Source organism: Lepisosteus platostomus, chromosome 11 (assembly GCF_059453375.1).
Source record: "Lepisosteus platostomus isolate fLepPlt1 chromosome 11, fLepPlt1.hap1, whole genome shotgun sequence".
NCBI lineage: Eukaryota > Metazoa > Chordata > Actinopteri > Semionotiformes > Lepisosteidae > Lepisosteus > Lepisosteus platostomus.
This window is the reverse complement of record NC_142621.1, coordinates 47,922,747-47,942,838: the sequence shown is the minus strand read 5'-3', so window position 1 is coordinate 47,942,838 and position 20,092 is coordinate 47,922,747. Positions and strand designations below refer to the sequence as shown.

The following is a 20,092-nucleotide window of genomic DNA, read 5'->3' as shown; positions in this document are numbered from 1 at the left end:
ACACATGGTCTCGGTGATCAAACCCTGCGAGTCATGAGGCACTTCAGTCAGTCACTTGACTCCACACATGCTTGTGTGTTTTGGGGTTGTACCATGTGAGACTGTATTTAACTGGACCACAGTCTCAAGAGCAGCAAAGCCCACCAGGCTGGGCTGACTGTGCACACTGTAAACTGGCTCACTGCCTTCATTGACTGGACGCAGCCATTAATGTACTGAAGCCTTTAGATGAGAAAAATAGCATCTACTTTGTTCCACACACATATAGTACATGTATTTCACATACACACAGTAAAAAACTATGTATAATATACCTTGAATATAACACTCATTGATTTAAGGCCCTGGTACAGTATCTCAGAACCAAATACATTAGTTTGTTACTACTGTGTATTAATACTGTTTCAGAACTAGTATTGTAGGCATTTCTTGTTTACCATTAAACCAGCCTAAACTACTATATAACAAAATATTCATAATTAAAAGCTTAAAATAATTAACAAGACTACAACTTAAATCTGGTGCTTGTTACCGATGTGGGCTGCAGATGTCTGTAAATTAAACTCCAAGCCTCCAAGCTACGATGCAGCAGAGATAATATTTTAATCAGTGTATGTGCTGTTTTTAAACAAAACACTCTCCATGTTGAATAAATATGACAACACTCTTCCCTCACAACTGTGTTTTAGATGCAGTAGAAAGCACAATCCTTTCCTCGGCATGCTAGCCATCTTTCTGCCAACCCTGTGATCCTGCACAATCGCTCCCCAGCGCAGGGCAGGAGGGCAGGAGGGCAGAGAGACAGACAACAACACAAGACACAAGAGCACTAGGAGAGGAGCCATTCACACCTTCCAGCCTGCTTGGTAATTAGGAGCTAATTGATCTCATCCAGCTGTTTCCTGAAAGAAGCCAGGGCTCAACAACCCACACAGCCCTCTGTGTAGTACCAGCGATCAGAGTTAAACGGAAGATCATAAAGATCTGCAGGACTGGTACAGGCTGTATCAATGTCATACGAGCTTTCTTTAAAAATAAAATCAATTTATTCTGAATTTCTTTAAACTTATTTTTTAAAATTCTAATGTAACAGTTTTCCTTCTAAATGCACCTTTTTAGTGTCTGGACAAATCGACTTGAGATGTACAGTATGTGTTAAAACAACAGACCCTTACTGGACAGACATGCAAAAATCCAGCAGAAACTGCTCTCTTATTTCCCTCCCAGCTTCTGCCTCTCTTAACCTGCACCTACAGAACTGGAAATAAATTGTGCAAAACTTGAATTTCAAATGTGTGTGTGTAATAATAGGATTCTAATTTTACTGCACCCTCTTTATTCAGGGGAGATCTCAATATTTACCTGTAGCACAGACTCCATGACATGGGAAAGAGCACAACTGAATTCTGTAGCCTGCAAAGCAACACGAAGCCCCTTAACACTTGAAGCATGCCGGCTCATTTTAAATGAATACTCCTTCACGGTAAACCTGTGGCATAAGTGCTGGAATTCAATTGCCTGCATTAGACAACACTTCATTATTAGCCAAGGCCATGCAGAGCCACAGTGTACAGCCGAAGACAGAGCAGCTCCTAACGAATGATCAATATTTCAGCAGATGAGATGGGCCACAGGAGGGATTAATGCAGCCTGCTCACTGAATCCCAAAGTTTAAATTAAATTCCGCTGTTCGAACATTTCAGTACTTCATGGCGTAATGAACTGGCGGGATGGGGAGGTGGCGTCTGATCCTTCCTGCTGATGACCTGCGGGGCCCCCAGCCAGCAGACACACAGCAGGGATCGCAGCTGAAGCCGCTGTGTCCCGGGTTTGTACAGCCCGGAGCTCCTCCTGCCTGGGTTCCAGGGGTGCACCTCCATACTTCCACGCAGTCAAAACACTCCCACTGACACAGTGGTCATGCCCCCAACACGAACCGTGACCTTTCACATTTAACCCCTCTCCCAAACGTAACCCCTACACCACTGCCAGCCAAGGGCCGGAGCCCCAATCTGGACCGGATCACATCACTGGGGAACCCTCACTTCTGAGAGATCCCTGCTTCTTCTGGGATTTGCACCATCCGTCTTATTAACGAGAGAGGAAATTACTTCTGTTTTCTACCTGGGAAATACTTTCAATTTGCTCTGAGCTCTTAAAAGGTCAAACAGCATTTGCAATCGGCATCAACCCTGTGCATGTTTCTTTCTTTCAGAGCTGCCCTCACTGAAATGTAGCCAGTTGGACCTCTGCAGAAGGCAGAATACACTCATGCAGGGTGTGTTTGATACACTGTCATTCCCATCTGTGTCTGTTCATCTTAAACTGATCACATGATCTGATCTAAGCTGTTTGCTTAGAAATAGGGGGAGGTATGCTGTGGTATTTCTGACACACTTGCAGAAATAAATTAAGCAAAAGCAGCAGAAATAAAAAAACACACAAATGCAGACCATTTAAAGGTATCCATAAGCACTGGGGATTTAGAGATCGACTAGAATGAAAAACGAGACGAGATAGTTGTCCCCCAGGGATACAGCTCCACCCAAAGAACAGTAAAACTCCCTTACCTGACCGGAATCCTGGTCACAACCTTAATTTATACTGGAGCTCAGTCAAGCCCTCAGCTGACTTTCATCCATAACTCTACCCACAATCCTAGCATCCAACGAACAAACAGGCCAACTTTGATGCTGATCCTGTCCCGTTCTAAAGTCTAACCACAAACCTGCCTATGGACTTCAAAATCTTTACCCACACCCAACCACAGGCCCCAAGACTGATGTGATGTCGGCTGTGTGGAGTGAATCGGTGTTGACTTTGCTCGACCAGGATCCCAGTGCTGACGGCCAGCCTGGAGCACCGTACCTTGGTGATCGACGGAGGGCTTGGAGGCCTGCAGGATCTTTGGAACCGCGACTCCCATGTCCAGCTCAGTGAGGGTCAGTTCATTCATGAAATATGGCAGCTGGGACAGAGGAAACAAATCACCGTTACTAACAGGAGAGCCCTCCTGACTGCAGGAGCCCTCATGCACACAGACGGGCACTGATGGAGGATTCAGTAGCCAAGGTTTCCAATGAAGCAGCAGTGGGCCCGGAGGCACCGTGTGTGGAGCGCTGTTTCCAGCCGCCTGCAGGGGGCGCTGGGCCCAGCCATGGCTATAACACAGCACTGGCAGCTATAGCCATGAGCAATGAACTCCCAGGAGCAGCAAATTAACTTGTCGCCTCCTTTAAAATGTAAATTGCACCGTGTAACTGTGTGCAATTCCGTACTTTCCTGGAACTGATCCTAGCGCTCTCTTACCTGGGATAATCCCCTGCTTCCTGTCCTCTTGCCTTGCTTAATGATCCTCATTCACTTCACCAAGTAGGGGAGTAACTGTACTGCTTTTAAGGAAGATCTTACATAGCTGTCAGGGAATGTGTTGTTTCTCCTCTGCCCACAGAAGGAAGCTCAGAACAAACAACATAACATTGCTAAAAAAATCCCCCAGATAAGTTGGGGAAAAAAAGCAAACTTTGAGAACAAACCCAAAACATACGCACCGACTCCCGCGGTTCGGAGATACGCACCCGGATTTTGCTGAGTTTCATCTGGATCTTTTTAGACACCAGGTCTGCCCAGTACTTCTCTCCCAGGAAGTCCCAGAAGATCCGGCCCAGCAAGGCGTTGACCCAGGCCTCAGGCTCCTCCGCCTCCCCCTGCCCGCCGGGCAGCTGGAAATCAAGAGAGAAGACACTCAGCCTCCCGACAGGGTCACAGACATGCAGTCCCTACCGGGCGGCAGTCAACTGACAGTGGTCCCCAGAGGACCGGCTGGACTGTCTCAGTCTGGCCAATCATGGAGCCCAGGATCGAGGGTTTAATGAATGAATTCCTTATACTTTTACGGTGCTTTTCTGGACCCTCCACTCAAAACTCTTTACAGGTAATGGGGATCCCCTCCACCAGCACCAGTGTGCAGCCCCACCTGGATGATGCGCCAGTCCACTCCCCACACACCAGCTCTCAGTGGGGAGGAGAGCAGAGTGATGGAGCCAGTTTAGAGACGGGGATTATTAGGAGGCCATGACTGGTAAAGGCCAGGAGGAAATGTGGCCAGGACACCAGGGTTACACCCCTACACCTTTAGAGAAACACCCTGGGATGTTTAATGACCACAGAGAGTCAGGATCTCGGTTCTATGTCTCATCCGAAGGACGGAGCCTTTTTTACAGTACTGTGTCCCCGTCACCATACTGGGGTATTAGGACCCACACAGGCTGCAGGGTGAGCGCCCCCTACTGGCCCCACTAGCACCTCTCCTAGCAGCAACCTGAGCTTTCCCGGGAGTCTCCCCTCCAGGTCCTGGCCAGGCTCACAGTGCTGGGCTCCAGTGGGCGGCCAGCTGGGAGCTGCAAGGCGACGGGGGCTCTACGCACAGACCACAGGGCTCGTTCAGAAGCTCTCGGCCGAGGCGCCGGCAGGGCCCGCACCTTCTTGGACGTGGAGGGGCTGCTGTCGGCGCTGTGCAGGGGGCTGGCTGCGGGGCTGCCGGGCTGCGGGGGCACGTATTTGGCCATGTAGACGGTGTAGTCCAGGAGCATCTTCTGACGGACGCTGGCGCTCGGCTCCTTCGGCCGGGGCTGCGGCAGCGCCTCGTCCACGCTGCCCTTGCTGCTGCTGCGGCTGTGCGAGGGCAGGAAGGCTGGGGGACAGGGGCGACAGGCGAGACCACAGCGCGTCACTCCTCCGGCACAGGAGCGCCCCCGCCGACGGCCAGAAACACCGCTCGCCTCCGGAACGGCTTTGACCGCCAACCGCAGGGCCACAGCCCGGCCAGGGGCGTCAAACGCACATGGCTTTAAAACAAACGTGCCCGTGAAAACCTTCAGTGAAACTCTGTCATCAGGCAGAGCCGCTCCTGTTCCGTTCGCCCTCTCCAGCTGCGTCCTCTCTGGGGACAGAGATGCAAACCCGTCTGGAAAATAGAGCTACCACACCTGTAGGCAGGGGCTGATCAGGTACAGCAATGTGGGATCTTCAGTGTCACCACTGACAGGACAGTCAACCCCCCGGGGACCCCCCGGAGCAAGGACTGGAGTCCTTTAAATCTGTCAGGTTTCGTCAGGTTTCGTAGGTTGGCGAAACGCACAAGGTACAAGTACACTCAAGGGAAGAGGAACTTATAATGTACCACTGGTTGTGAAAATGAAAAATAAATTATATTCCATAATTCTGTAATATATTCTATCATATTTCTATAATTGAATACAGTGCAATAGGTCTGAGGTGACCATGGACACTGTTTTCATTAAAGTAAAGAAATGTGAGACTCCTCTGTCCCCCAGCTGCCCGACAGAACATTAAAGCATTTCTGGTCCATCAGAAATTCAGAAAGATCTCTAGAAACAGAAAAATCTAAAGAGGAACACGAGATGTTCATATTTATGCAAATGGCCTTAGATGTCAGCATGTTTCACGACTGATCGAATTACAGAGGCTTCCTCTTCTGAGAAAACCATGAAATATTGATGCCCCCCCTTCCCTCTCAGCTTTGAAGACGATGCCACCTTCTTCTAAAAAACCCATGGTGAGACAGTTTTAGCAGGAAGAGGCTCACACGTCTGCAAGGAACAGCTGCTAGGAAGAAATGAGTCTTGCTTGCTTAATTAGTGGCAACCAAGGTCACTGGCGTCACTGAACACCAGGACAGATGTAAAACAACTCTCCAGATGTTGGGCATGGAGGCTACTTCGCACTAACGTGCACTGCAAAATTAATGATGCAGGACAAAAAAAACAACATAACCCAGATAAAATTAATTTATACAACGCTATGAAATGCGTTTCTAATTCTAACCTCCAAGCAAAGGGAGGAAATGTAATTTCATAGCAAAAGAGACCAGTTGTTTAAATGTCCAGGGAAAAGAGCAGCAGGACTTTTTAATTCTCTCTTTTTTGTCCTTGCTTTGAGGGGATAGAAAAGTGGGGACCGTGACTTGGAGACATTCAGTCATGTCCCCGCAGGTGGCAGCGTCGAGTCTGGAGGAGCCAGCAGACTGGTTATATTAAAACGAGACGACGCTGGGTCTTTGTCTCTCCCAGGGGAAAAACCAGACCTCCCCTCTCGTGAAACTGCTCGCCCCCGGTGGGGCAGGCTTTAGATCTGACAAGAGGAGGCCATCCGGCCCGTCTAGCCAGGACCGGGAACCGAACCCGGGTTCTGGCGGTGAGACCACGAGACTGCTGGGGTGGCTCTTTACCGGCCTTGGTCCCTGGCAGGCTGGGCGTCTTCTTGGCCTCGGATTTGAGTTTGGCAGCCAGAAGGATCCTGCGGAACCACTCCTCCTTCTCGCGGCCCGTCCTTCCGAACAGGAAGAGAGTCTGGTCCCGGTGCGCGGGCGCCCGGCCGTCCTCGCCGCCCGCCTCGCCCCTCTCCTCGCCGCTCTCCCTGTCCCTGTCCCCCTGGGCCTTGGACATGAAGTCCTCCTGCTTGCCCAGCTCGATGCAGATCGGGTACTTCTTATTCCACACCCTCTTGCGGGCCAGGCTGGGAGGGACAAGGTAGATCTGCAAAAGCCCAAGGAGAAACCGAAGAGACAAGACAGCCCTGTTGAAACCAGCTTACCAGTCAGAAGACAAAGTTGTCTTACTTTTGTTTTTTTGGCCCTGAAGAGCTTTTGTGTCTCAGAGAAGTGCACGTCACATGACAAGTTTTGGCGCTGCTGCGATGGTCAACAGGGTAAAAGAAAAAACACATGACAGCAGTTTTCAAACATACTTCAGCGTCCCTTTGCTCACTCCAAAGCCATCGATTCATTGCATTCAAACTCTGGGGGAGCGCCGCTGCGTATCTCGCCCTGTGGCACACAGTGTGTGATAAACACGGGCCAGAATGCAAAGCTCTTGGAAGGACCTCTCATGCAACAACACTGCTTTAAAACAAGCCAACAAGAAGACCCCCCACCGCCCTGCTCAAACGGGGACATTCGCTTAAGGAGGCGCTGGGGCCCAGATTAACACCGTTTAACCTTAGTTTCACAGACACAGACCTAAAGCTCGGAAGTGCATCCCCTTTTCCGTATGAAGATCTAAGAGTCTGATTAATTCAAAAATGTTGCACGCCCTCTCTCCCTCCCCGCAAAAAATGGTAAATTACAGGTTTCCAATCGTAGCCTCTGCACAACAAAAAGCTACCCTCACATATCAGCTTTCTTGACTGGAAGAGGCTGGCAGGTCTATTTCTGGATCAGCCCCAGGCCTAGATCTGGGCAGCGTCTGCCAGCGAGAGCTCCCCGAGGCAGTTTCACCAGCGAGGGCACAGGCTTCTGTGGAACCAAGCAGGGGCATCTCTATGCACCTCACAGCAGCAGAGACTCTGCAAAACAAGTTTTCTACTCGCTGAACGGCAAAGATAGATTTTCGGAGTTTTTAATTCGGGCTTAATCTGGAGAAAGAGAGCGCCGCAGACTAGGGGCCCTGATGGACCTCCAATGGTGACACTCTTACCACACCCATAAGGCCAGCATGGGCCAGCAAGCAGGGACCTCACTTGGCCACTAGGGGTACAGGGAGCCAGCAGTCGGAGGCACTGGGTAAGCCAGCAGGAGGGATTCAGGACACACACACCTTGCTGTCTGTCAGGTCGTAGATTTTCTGGCTGATGTAGGTGACATCTGGCTTGGGCTCGTTGAAGGAGGCCCTCCTGGAGATGTTCCTGTTGGGCTTGGACAGCCGGAGAGTGCAGCCCTCCAGCCGCACGAAGACGGAGTGTGTAAGCGTGGCGTGGTAGGTCTCCGGGTCGTAGTTACAGATCTCGTTCATCCAGCCCTGGCGGGGGAAGCGAGAACGTGAGGAAGCTTGCAAGCCAGAGGATCTACAGCAGCTCGTTGGGATCCAGGGATCTCATGCGTCAACAGGAGCGCGGCTGCGCCCGCAGGGTCCCAGCCCGCAGCCCGGGCGCAGCTGCAGCAGGGCAAAGCAGACAGCAGACTGGCCAGGGCCACCTTTCACAGGGGCCTCCAGCGGGGGCCCAGGTCTTTGTGAACACTTCTTCACCTTTTCCACTGGTCAAGAGCAACGGCTACTTTAACATTTTGCCTGCATCTTAATTTCTCTCCACCTTTGACAGCGAACACTTGGCAGAGTCCATGTGGACGGTCCCACTACAGCACGATATCTAATTTTGCATTTGCGCCCGGGCCTGGGAGCAGACCAGCTGTAAGTGTTGTTTTGTAAGGGTGTGGGTTACAATTAGGCAACACACTTATAATCCTGCTCTCCATTTACCTTTCTCACTACAGATAAAAAGAACTGTTATCCTAGACAAAGCGGTCCTAATATCCTCAGCTCTGCAGAGACAGATAGCCTGGACTAATCACCTTCATTTCAGATTTTGCCATGACTGTATCCCTTTATCTTGTAATTGTGAACTAAGATGCCTAGATGCCTCCCTTTACCGGCTGGCTAAACATGATCTAAAAAGGGACACTGCGGACATTTCAGCCTATTGATTCTGCCCGCGTTCCCCGGCGGTCGGCAGCCCTTTCTTGATGTCACTGTTATCAGCCCAATGATCTCTCGCTCAGCAGAGCTCCTTTCCGCCGGTCAATCATGAATCAGCACATTTTATAAACGCTGCCATTTACCGGGACAAACAGGCTAGGCTGCTTTATTATTAGTTATTTTCTGCTTTATGTTAAAAAGCAAAATTGGTCCTTATTTTTAACACTCCACATGCACCACTAACACTTGTTCAGCTCCATTTTCCTTCATATTTCCAACGGGAACTCCAGGCTATAAATTCGCACTATAAAATCACATCAGTCTGCCACGTGCTTGTTCGGCCCAGCTCTGTGCAGCACTGTGTTCAGAAAACAGGGGCTCTGGTGGGGATGGAGAGCACTTGGCAGGGGAACACACCCAGAGCCAGGTCCCACACATAGAACAGCCCTGGTTGTAGCAAAAGGACTGTTTCCCAAGACAGATTACAATAAGCAAAACCTCTGTCATCACACTGTCCTTATGCAAACTATAGCTGTGGTCAGGCGCTGTGCTCCTGCACCTCGAAGGTTCCTACAGATCACAGCCATTGTAACGCCAGACCCCTTCCCGATCTAAACCCCGACTGGAGAGCAGCTCCGTTTTACTGACCTGTTCAGAATTAAAAGAGGAAAAAGCCTCTTGCTGGTAACATCAAATGTTGTAAAAGTAAACAGAAGTCTTGTTTTTCTGCACTACTTACAGAGCAAGAAATGTATTTATTTCTAATAAATATGTTCTGTTCTAATCACCCATAGCAAGGCTCTCACCGATCTGCACATTGCTCTGGTTTTACTTTAGTTGTGCTGATAGCTACTCAATTCAACCCTTGACTACACCTTAATTAACCTTTTAATGACAGGTTTCAGCTCCCAAAACGCTGCAGATTTGGAGAAATTTCACATATTTGAGGTACACAAAGGCAATACAAAATACCTGTGTAGGTAAACTGGCTGACGCAGGTAAGAACGTAAGAGAGGTTAGGAGAGGAGGTCATCTGGCGTAAGGGCACACTCAGAGGGGACTGTCGGCTTCCTCGCTTGTCTCCCACGTGGAAACTCTTGTGTTGGCTCAACAATCATGTGTAAGTCAAGTTCTTTTCATTCTCAAAACCAGACAGCAACAGTAACCCCCCACCCCTTAATACTAGAAGCCTACACTAGGGGGCGCTCCTGGCTGCAATCAGGCCGCCTCAGTGGGTGGGCTCTGTACACAGACCCTTCACTGCCAGGCGAGCAGGTGAGACGACAGCACAGGCGGCTGTATGGGCTGCTACTGTTCAGACCTCCTGCTTCGCCAGGTGTCACAAACCCCATGGCCACATTCCACACCTGACTCCAGTTTCTCTGGTCGTTCCAGGTCAAAAAGGCACTTTTCCCCAAAAGAAAAGGGCACCGCTTCAGGCTACAGCACGTGTGTTTGGGGATTTCCACACAACCGTCCACATGTTCACGGGACACGTGAGAAGTGGGGGCTGAGCGTGTTGGTCTTCGCCATCAGAAGATGGACACTCCAGACGGACGCGCCTCACCTCCACCAATCCAGACACTCGAGGAGTGTCTGACGAATGTGCAGTACGTCCCACACCTTGGGAGCTGTCTTTCAAGGAAGACTAACATTGACAAAGTCTTCCAGCATTGCAGGAAAACTGCAAGTACAGCCTTCGGCCAGCTGAGCAGGCGTTTGTCACGTCAGAAGTGAAACCGTTACCGATGGCCCACCGCACAGTCATCATTCCTGCTTTACTGTGCAGGGCTGAAAGATGGACAACGGAGTCATATCACCCCACACAGCAGGTAGCTTTAGGTACTGTATCAAAGTTGGAGGACCGGAAAACTGGTCGAAATAATTATCTGGAAAGATATGGAAAATATTATTTGGAAAGATACGCATAAATCGAACAACTTTCATTCAAAAAATATTTTTTTTTCAATTCCTCAAACGTTACACCATCTGTATGAGACATCAGCTAGCGAGAGGTATTACAACATTCTGACACCATGCTGTTCTGTGCTGGGGTTTTATGTTGGTCATGTGACTTGCCCACACTAAGAAAGACGGCCTGAGACTTCGAACTGGGCTAAGCCGAGACATGTGAGTGTTTTATAGCCTGAACTCTCCTGCACGGAGGCTTTCCTCAGATGAAGCAAGAGGTAAAAGCCACAGAAGACAGGAGTTCTAATGTTGCGCTGTCCCCAAGGGTAAGTGTCACTGCTCGCCGTGTCCTGGAGTAAAGAACTATTTTTAACTCCTGAAATCACCGGCTGTGACCAACGCTCGCCGCTTCCAACCGTCGTGCGATGTTATTACTGTTGCTGAAACCTTCTAGTAGGTAGGGGCTCAACAAACAAAGCCATCAAGGTCATGGTCCGGCAGGCCGGTTCCCCTTACCCGCACAGCTTCAGGACAGTAGAGAGGACAGCACGGGATTTTGCAGGCTGGCATGAAAACAAAACCTGAGTCTGCGCCCGAAGCTGGCAGTCGGGCTTACCACAGTGTCACACATCTCTCTCTCCATCACAGCCGAGAGGTTTCCCACCTTCAGCACTCTCTACCCCCTTCCACCCTCATCAGCCCACACAGCGCATGGCCTCTGGCCACTGTCCAGATGTACTGAAGACCGCAGTGATGAGGGCTCACTCCCGCAGAGGAAACCTGCCGCCACACGCCCGCAGAGACGCGCAGTCAAGCAGGAAGTGTCCTGGTCAGTCCAGGAGGGGAGGAGAGGAAAGGGCTGTGTATTGTGTTCACTTTCTACTGTCTTATTTATGAAAGAAATCTGAACTGCGCTTCACTAAATCCCACAAGAGCACCGTGCCAAGCAGTTGAAGGCTATGAAGAGTAATTTAATATACACTTAACCGTGACGAGAGAACTGTTCTCACTTCACGGTCGCGCGGTATGTGAGGAAGGCGCTGTGAGAGAGCTGCAGGGCTCATACAGACTGGAGAGAGGTCCACCTTCACCGCTGACCACAGGCCAGGAGCCAGAGCAGCCAAGGAAATGAGATTTCTGTGCTCAGTGGGGCTGCGCTGTGTCACAATACACAGACCCCGACTGTGGAACTCCTGCTTCAAGCCCAGCAGAAAGTCGACCTGCCAGCCAGGAATCACAAGGTCGGGGATATTCACCCGTGAGGCGAATTGGGAGTACGGTGAAATGCGACTTTTGGCACAGCTGGACACTCTCTGGTGTTCAGTCCCCTTCTCTGCTGCTAGCAGCTGCCCTGCGAAATAGCTGCATCAAGATTAAATTGGACAGACAATGGGTTTACAGTAACGACAGCAACTTTAAGCAAAAACTCAATTTCTACGAATGACAAAAATAAAATACTGCTATTCTGTATTGATCACAGTCTCGGAGAATATGCTAGTCTTCAGCATAACTGAAAAAGGAATCATTACTTAGTCTCTCACTGTATAAGAAACCGCAGCTGTGAAAAGCGATACCCTACAGCTGGAACACACTGATCACTGGGCCAGAGTTCCGCCTTTCACGCAATCTGAACACGGAACAGGCCACCGACCTCCGAACCGCACCCCGCCTCCAGATAATCCGCAGGGATGCGCTCCATCAGGCCAAGAGTGCGGTGAGGACTCTAGCCCAGCGGGGACAGGAATGAGCTCTCTAGGGCTTCTCAGAGCAATGAAAGCTCCTTCTCCACACCCCATCATCCCTCTTTCCATCTTTCCGAACACCAGTCCCTGTTTCCGGTACCTGTCCTTTCCCATCTTTGGCAAGTACAAACTGGACTGGACGGCAGTCCATCACAGCGCAGATCAACACAAGCACACACATTCACAACAGGGCCACCTTTCCCAGAAGCCAATTTACCTACCAGCATCTCTTTGGACTGGGGGGAAGAAACCGGAGCACCTGGAGGAAACCCATGCAAACACCAGGAGAGCGTATTAACTCCACGCAGGTGGCGCCCCAGGCCTGGAATCGAACCCAGGGCCCCAGCACTGCAAGGCAGAAATGCTACCACTGCGCCACCATGCAGACCTCCCAATCTTTCTAGATTTTCATTACTAAGCAGGGTTCTGTCCTTGCTTTCAAAGTAAAATTTCAGCCCCACTATGTTATTAATAAGAAAACACCCCACAGCAAGTTTAGCATTTAGCATCGCACTAAGTGAGTCACAGCCTGGCCAAAGAGAAGCCCGAACACCACAGAAGGTCTGGTAATTACTCTCCCAGATCACTGATCACCTCACTGCTGCTCACAGCGCCAGCAGCACAAGGTCTCCCAGGATGATGCCACTTTCTTCACAGACAGCTGTCAAAACAGAAGCATTTCCCAGTGCTACAATCCCTTGTGATGTTCTGCCATCGAGGCCCGGAACCCAAACAGTCATACTGAATACTAAAGGAAAGAACGGACAACCTACAAAAAGGTAGAAACAAAAATGATCTGAAGTTCCTAAACAGTTTATGGACTGCACGTCCACTGAAGAGCAAGAACCAAACAGCACTTGGGAAGCTGGTCTTGTGTACAGTTGGACACAGAGTCTGACTTTGTGCTATTCCACCTGTCTCCCATCGTTAATCTGCAAGGCCTTTCGCCTAAAGATGCCTTACAGCCTCCAGGGAAGATCCAAGCACAGGCGATTAATCAGGCTGACAGACGGGACAAGGAGCAACACACACACCTCCGGACGCACACTAAAGCTGTGTCCCTGGAGCTGGGCGGCCCACAGCCCTTGTGTCTGTCCATGCAGAATAGATCGATATGCCCACACACGCAGGCAATAACAATAACAGGCTGCAATACTACTACGCTGCCGTGTTTAACAAGCTGCGAGGGCCCTGCTGCTGTACGCGGGAAGGCTCGGTCTGAGAGAGCCGGTCCAGGAGCGCTCTGACCGCACAAGGACAGAACGCAGAGAGGAGCAATCAAAGGCCAGGGAACTCACTCCGCATGAGCTACCCTGCACAGTCAAGCTACAGCTCGTTCGGCACACTGACATTGCGAGAGCCGTTTATCTATTTACTCTCCGACAGAACCGTGTCAAATCAAAGTCTTCCATCTCGGAGTGGGGTTAAAAAAAATGGATTTTTTCTTGCCCCGAGAGGAACAAGCCCACCAGTGGCAACCGAGGCCGGTCATCACGCAGGACGCAGGGCTGCTCAGATGAACAGCAGCAACGGGAAGTAAATAATATTAATAATTGCTTACACTTATATAGCACTTTTCTGGACACTCCACTCAAAGCGCTTTAAAGGTAATGGGGATCCCCTCCACCAGCACCAGTGTGCAGCCCCACCTGGATGATGCGACAGCAGCCATAGTGCGCCAGAACACTCCCCACACATCAGCTCTCAGTGGGGAGGAGAGTAGAGTGATGTAGTCAATTCATATAGGGGGATTATTAGGAGACCATGATTGGTAAGGGCCAATGGGAAATTTGGCCAGGACGGCTAAATGGCTGTCCATGTGTGCGGGGAAGGGATGACATCACCACTGCGGGTCCCAGGCAGGGGGCAAGCCCTCTGAACACCGGCTCAGGGCTCCAGGCTCTTAACTGGGAGGTCGTGGGTTCACATCCTGGACTGGGATGAGATGGATTGTTCCACGTACTTCCCTTGGGTTGCTCCAATAGGAAAGAGCAATAGGAGCTGGCTTGGAAGGGAGTTAGCTGTCTGCTCTCTGCAGTGCCAGCTGGCCGTGGGCCCGGGGCCACGTACACTGAGCAGCAGGCTCGGAAAACCCAGCAGCGGTCGTTCTGAGACCGCTGGATCAGACTGGGGATCTAGAAGATCCAGAGCTGCAGATCTAGAGAAGGGGGAGGCATGGGAAATTGTGGTGGGATGTTCTTTTGCCACTCTTAATCCACACCAAGGCGCCACGCCTGAATGAGCACCTGTTCAGATGAACTGAGGAAACACTGGCATATACAGTATATGTACAGAGAGAGAGGGAGGGGGAGGGAGCGAGCCGATAAAAAACAAAATACAAAATGACGTTTTTTTCCTAGTGAGGTTTACAGGAAGGCCCGCCCCCTCACTGCAGGGTGAGACGGCAGACGGTTTTATTTTTAGGTGGCTGAGACTTCGCCCTCCGCCCCCCTGCTGTAACAGGTGGGTGGACGAGCCGCAGCCCGGACTGCTCCTGAGGGGAAGAACAGGCCCTGCCACCCTCCAAGGCAGATGGCTCAAGCCGACACCGGGAACCACAGATGAAAGCAAACCTGTGATGTTTTTATTCTCCGAGCTTCTGTGAGTTACTCCCCTGCGCCTGCAGCATCCACAAGACCTGAAAGGATATATGCTTCATCCAAAAATGTAAGTGTATTAACTTGCATTTTATATCCTGGGTAAATGTAAAGCCCTAGTTATGCTTTAAACATCCATAAATCCTTCAGCATTCATTTGTACTGTTTTTTTTTGCAGATTTCTCTGTTAACTGGCTTGAACTGGCTTGAATGTCAGCATCAAGGTGGATGCTGCACATTGGTGGTGGTGGAGGGGAGTCCCCATTACCTGTAAAGCGCTTTGAGTGGAGTGTCCAGAAAAGCGCTATATAAGTGTAAGCAATTATTAATTATTATTATTATTATTAAAGTATGTCTTTACATACGACGCTGGTAAAATGCAGTGAGAAGACAAAAGAGAGAAGGACTACGCAGAGATTGAGACAAATGATCCATTACTCTGCCTGGGACGGAGTTACTTTAAAGGGCATTTCTAATTCCCCCGCAGAACTCTAATTACACTAGCGTTTCTGTCTTCTTTGTCCAATAATACTGCTGAGGAATAAGACTGAAGGGTACATTTTTACACTGTAAAAATCAGTATCCAATCTACCTTTATGGAGGACTACCTTAGATGCAGTCTTGTGTAATTCAAGCAACTTCATGAAAGTCACTGCTATAAAATCTTGACCTTAACCTAATTATATTCAACACACCAGAAAAGCAGTGATTAATAAGTGCAGACGAATGCTGAAAGATTAATTAAACATGCTTCTCTTCCCATTCTGTAACATTCTTAACTTTTAGTCATTCCACTAGGGAACGGACAATCCAATCTTCCATTAGGAGTGTTTCAAAAGACAACTAAATCTCAAAACTAAGACTGGCTAACAGCGGGCTCAGGCCAGCACAAGCACAGAAAACCATCTTTCTCTCTTGTCATTAACGATTCAAACTGGTATCAAGGTTATGCACTGAGCAACACAACTGTGTTTGGCCTGCACAGATGTTTTAAGATAACGCTGAATGATTGATAATTATTTCTGATTTTGAATGTTCATTACTCTGCTGAGAATACAAATCCTCAAAAAGCAAATTCATTTCTCATCCCCTCTCTGCAAGGTACTACAAGGACAGCTCGTATTTTTTAACTCTGAGTGCCAGTTAAACATCAGAAAAGCTCCTAATGGCTCCAGCTTGAGTGGCTGAACTACAGCAAAAGGAGAAAAAATCCTGTGTGTTTTTTAAATACCCACCTTGAATAAATCAGGCTCCTTGATGTCTAAGTGAGCCACATTCCACAGGCAGTCCTTTCGTTTAGTGTGTCTTCGCTGATAACCGGAACCCCTCGGCGTGGACAGCCAGACGACTCCAATTGCGATCAGAAACCCGGCAGCAGCCCCCAACAGCATTCCACAGACGTACGTGGGCAAAGGCAGCACAAAGTAGCCATAAAGCAGAGTGATCAGGACAAACAAGGTTTTGGAAGGTACACTAGGCGCCGGCACGTCGTCGTCCAGCTCGTCCTCGCTGCATACGCCCGTGCTGTCCCCCTGGGTCAATGCAGCTTCCAGCACAGCCTCCTCGGGCTTGTCCCCGTCAGTCTCCGTGTCTGTGCAGACCTCAAAGTCCTCGCTGTAGAGCTCGCAGAACTCCTCATCCTCCTGTTTGGCCAGGGCAGACAGAGAGCACTTTTCCAGCACCAGGGGCAGGGACCTCGCCTCTCTGGTACCAGTGGCCGGCGAGCTCTTGGCGTCCGCAGCGTCTTTGGCCGGCTCCGGCACACCGGCCGTGCTCTCCCTCCGGTCCGGGGTGGAGTCGCCCAGCAGGTACTCCCCCTCGGAGTCGAACTCTTCCTCCTTGATGCTGTAGTTGTTATTGCTTTCCAGGTGCCCGTTGAGCCCAGCCAGGCTGGAGAGTTCGGACGCGCTGGAGGACAGAGCCTTGTGCCGATGCCCTCCAGCGCCGCCCTCGTCTCCCATGATCTTGCTGAGCAGCTGGAGGGGCTCGTAGATGACCTCGGAGAGGCGCCTCTTCGTGTCCTCGATCCTGGCCTCCACCTCCGGCACTTTGAAGAAGGAGCGGCTGTCAGGAGAGGTGAGTGGGGACGAGGGGGCCGTTTTGGAGTCCCCAGCCGAGGTCACGCGGGGCTGAGTGAACTGCTTGAAGAGGTGCAGGTTGAGGCGGGAGTCCGGCGGCCGGGAGGAAGTGGAGTCGGTATCCTGACGGGAGGTGTCGGTGGATAGGGACTTCACCAGCGTCTTCATGAGGTGCCGGTGGCGCAGGGAAGTGGTCGAGTCCTTGGGCTCGACCTCGGTGGACAGCGACTTGACCAGGCTGAGGAAAGGCTTGGCGCCGGAGGAGAGGGCAATGGATTTGGAAGGGGAGGAGGTGGAGGAGGATGAAGACGCAGCTGCGGCAGGGGCAGCCGCAGGGGGTTTCTGCTCCGACGGCCAGGATGAGCTTGCTGGGCCAGCAGAAGACCCCGCATGGGAAGAGGGGGAGGACAGGATAGAGAGGGCAGGGCTCGAGCGCAGGGGGCCAGGGGACTGTGGGACCCCAGCTGCAGGGCCTGCCGATACCGGTGGCTGTGCTGAGGAGGAGACGGAGACATTAGCAGAAGCAGTCAGATCCACCGGGTCCAGCCCGCCTGCATCAAACTGAAGGTCCTCGCTGGCCTCCACTGCCGTTACAATACTTTGGTCATCAAAGTCGTCCGGAGCTGAGGAAGAGGCAGCTGCCCCGTACAGCTCCACTTCCTCCTCCTCCTCCTCCTTGCCGAAGGCGGAGAAGTGGATGGTGATGTTCTCGCGGGACAGGGATCGCTGGACCTGCAGTTTGGGCGCGGCCGGAGGCTTTGAAGATGGGGGACCCGATTTCTCTGCATGGCCGCGGCTCCGACTGGTCATTGCAGTCCTACAGATGCGTCACAGCCTACAACGAAACAGACAGAAAATGACACAGGCTGAGGAGAGAGGCAGTGGGTCATTCAGCCTGTCTTGAGTTCTCCGTTGTTAGTCGTTTACAATGACATCTACAGACCAATATCACTACTAAATAACAAGAACAATATTTGTCAACATAAGTATCACTGCCTGTTCAAAGCAAGTTATATAACACTGCTTCAGTAAAAATGAACAGGTTATTTTAAATTTTCCTGTGCTTCTCAATCACTGAGCTGTTGCTAAAATGATGTCCCAGTACTATTACAGCACTGTGAGGACAAAGTAAGTCCCTGTTTTAAGTTACCTCCAGTCCTGACAGAGTGCAGTCTTGTTGTGCGCAACATTGTTGATGAAGAACACATTAATAATGGGGGAGAAAGGCTTCTGAAGTAATTTAACTTTTTTTTTTTCTTACAACAGGTTACAGATGAGGTCATGACTGCAAAACCCCCGAGACACTGGGTACAGCCTCTCAAAACCAGGGTCTCCCACAGCACACTGGGCTGACAGATGACGTACTTTGTCATCTGGAGGTTTCCACATACAATGGATGCCAACTGCATTTCCTTCCATTGTCCTAAGGCTAAAGAAAGTAATTAAGCTGCATTTTCTTTATCACTGTGGTCAAAGACATGAAGTTAAATTATTTTCTCTGATAAAGACTCATTAGAAAGCAGTCTTTAATCCACAAATTAGAATCATCATAGTAATTGAGCAAAAATATATACAGCATGTAAGTTACTGAAAATGTTTGACGGTCAAGGTCTGCTAAACGCAGTCTGCTGGAAAATTGCTTTCCATTTCATGGTCCAATAATCCTTTACTGCATCTGCCAAGATATTTTTTTTTTGCAGTTTGTGACCTTATGTATTAATTTTTTAATAACATGCCACACAACAGTCCTAACCACATTCTCATTTACTGTATTATGTAGCTGGTTCAGAAGAGGATAATGAAAATAGTAATGCACAGGAAAATGAAAGATAAAAACCAAAAACAAGGGTCTTTTTGAACTTCCTGGAATGCAACAAGTTTCTCCAAATTCCTGTGCCCAGGAGCAGAGACCCTGGCCAGCTCCGTGAAGAGTGAGATGCAGAGAAGGAGTTTCACTTCTGTATCTTGACATTTCTCCACATGTCTTGGCAGTCTCTATTCTTGTCTCACAATTCACCCAGCCTAATTAACAGAAGCACAGAAATTCGCAGGACAAGACGCAAAACAGGACACATCCAAAGCACTGCAGCTCCAAAAGGAGGAGCTGGTGTCCCTATATCAACGCTAACACAGCGGGGAAGGTATTTTACAAGCAACTCCGAAACCTTGATAAATCAAATCTTTCCAGAAAAGAATTCCTTCTGATTTTTGGGATCTGAGAAATGAGGATTTTAATGAAATGATAGCAGACCTTATTAAGAAGTACAAATCTCGTTCTATTCTCATAAGGTGTACACAGATGGAAAATTAAATGCAAATCGTTGTTTTTTTACTCTAAGCAAAATAATGGAGGTGGAAGGATGTTTAATACACTGCCCCAAATGTTTTCATTCACCACAATTCCAATCACATTCCGCAAAGGAGAGATTGCTTCTTCTTCTGTAGATAGTATTATGAACATTTCTTTACCACCAAAACAACAGAGTGTTAACGACCTCGTTAAAGAATGTGTCCGATTCTAAGGAGTGGAGCAGCAGTCTCTCTGGGTGGAAGTACAGTGGACTTGTCCTGCAGCACACACGTGCTCTCCCGTCCGGTCTGTTAAAACCACTGTCTGAGAATGTGATGGGAATATGAAATGACAGAGACTTCTCCAAAGCATCCTGCCTGCATCAGCTCAGACTGGCCGCTGTCGGGCTATGCTTCTCTGACGAGACGCTGCAGGACAGGACCAGTGAGAAATGCAAAAGATTAATTAACTTATTTGACATGATGATGTAAATTAAACGCTTAGCCCCTTTGGTTATTTACAAAACGTTGTGCAGTAAAGCCACTGATATCACAGAAATCAGGAGGGTGGGGCTGTGGCAAGGTGTTTACCGCTGCTGGCTCACAGCTTCAGAGTCCGGGCTTCAATTGTAGCCTGGGGCGTCTGTCCGTGTGGAGCTTGCATGTTCACCCTACGTTCATGTTCTCCCCGGATGCTACACTTTCCTCCCAAAGAAGCCAAGATGGTCCAGGCACATTAAAGAGTCATCTGCTCCACTGCAGTGGGTTCATGCTCGCTATGGTCCATGGAGCATGAACACCATGTTGATGTTCATATCAGACAAGGCTCTGTTCTATGAAGCTTCTAAACATTAATAGACTTTGTAGCTGTGTGATCCGGGTCGTATCTCACCAGCTGCAGGCTCTCGTGCAAATTCATGAAGATGCGTCCTCTCTCCAAGGATGTATATAGTTTACTGATGACGACAAAGATCAACATTTTC

General features: G+C 49.7%; 1 protein-coding gene across 6 annotated transcripts in view; it reads right to left on the bottom strand.

Annotated features, from left to right (window-relative positions):
* The window catches only part of tex2 (testis expressed 2), a 58,174-nt gene that overhangs the window by 10,938 nt on the left and 27,144 nt on the right, over positions 1-20,092 (bottom strand). For all 6 annotated transcript variants that reach the window (XM_088600139.1, XM_088600138.1, XM_088600133.1 and 3 more), the window contains 6 exons: positions 15,978-17,655; positions 7,617-7,817; positions 6,251-6,557; positions 4,482-4,693; positions 3,579-3,722; positions 2,869-2,968 (listed from right to left, as the gene is read on the bottom strand). In XM_088600139.1, the coding sequence (XP_088456265.1) occupies positions 2,869-2,968; positions 3,579-3,722; positions 4,482-4,693; positions 6,251-6,557; positions 7,617-7,817; positions 15,978-17,630 (2,617 nt within the window). In that variant the 5' untranslated portion in view covers positions 17,631-17,655. The remainder of the gene's footprint in view (positions 1-2,868; positions 2,969-3,578; positions 3,723-4,481; positions 4,694-6,250; positions 6,558-7,616; positions 7,818-15,977; positions 17,656-20,092) is intronic.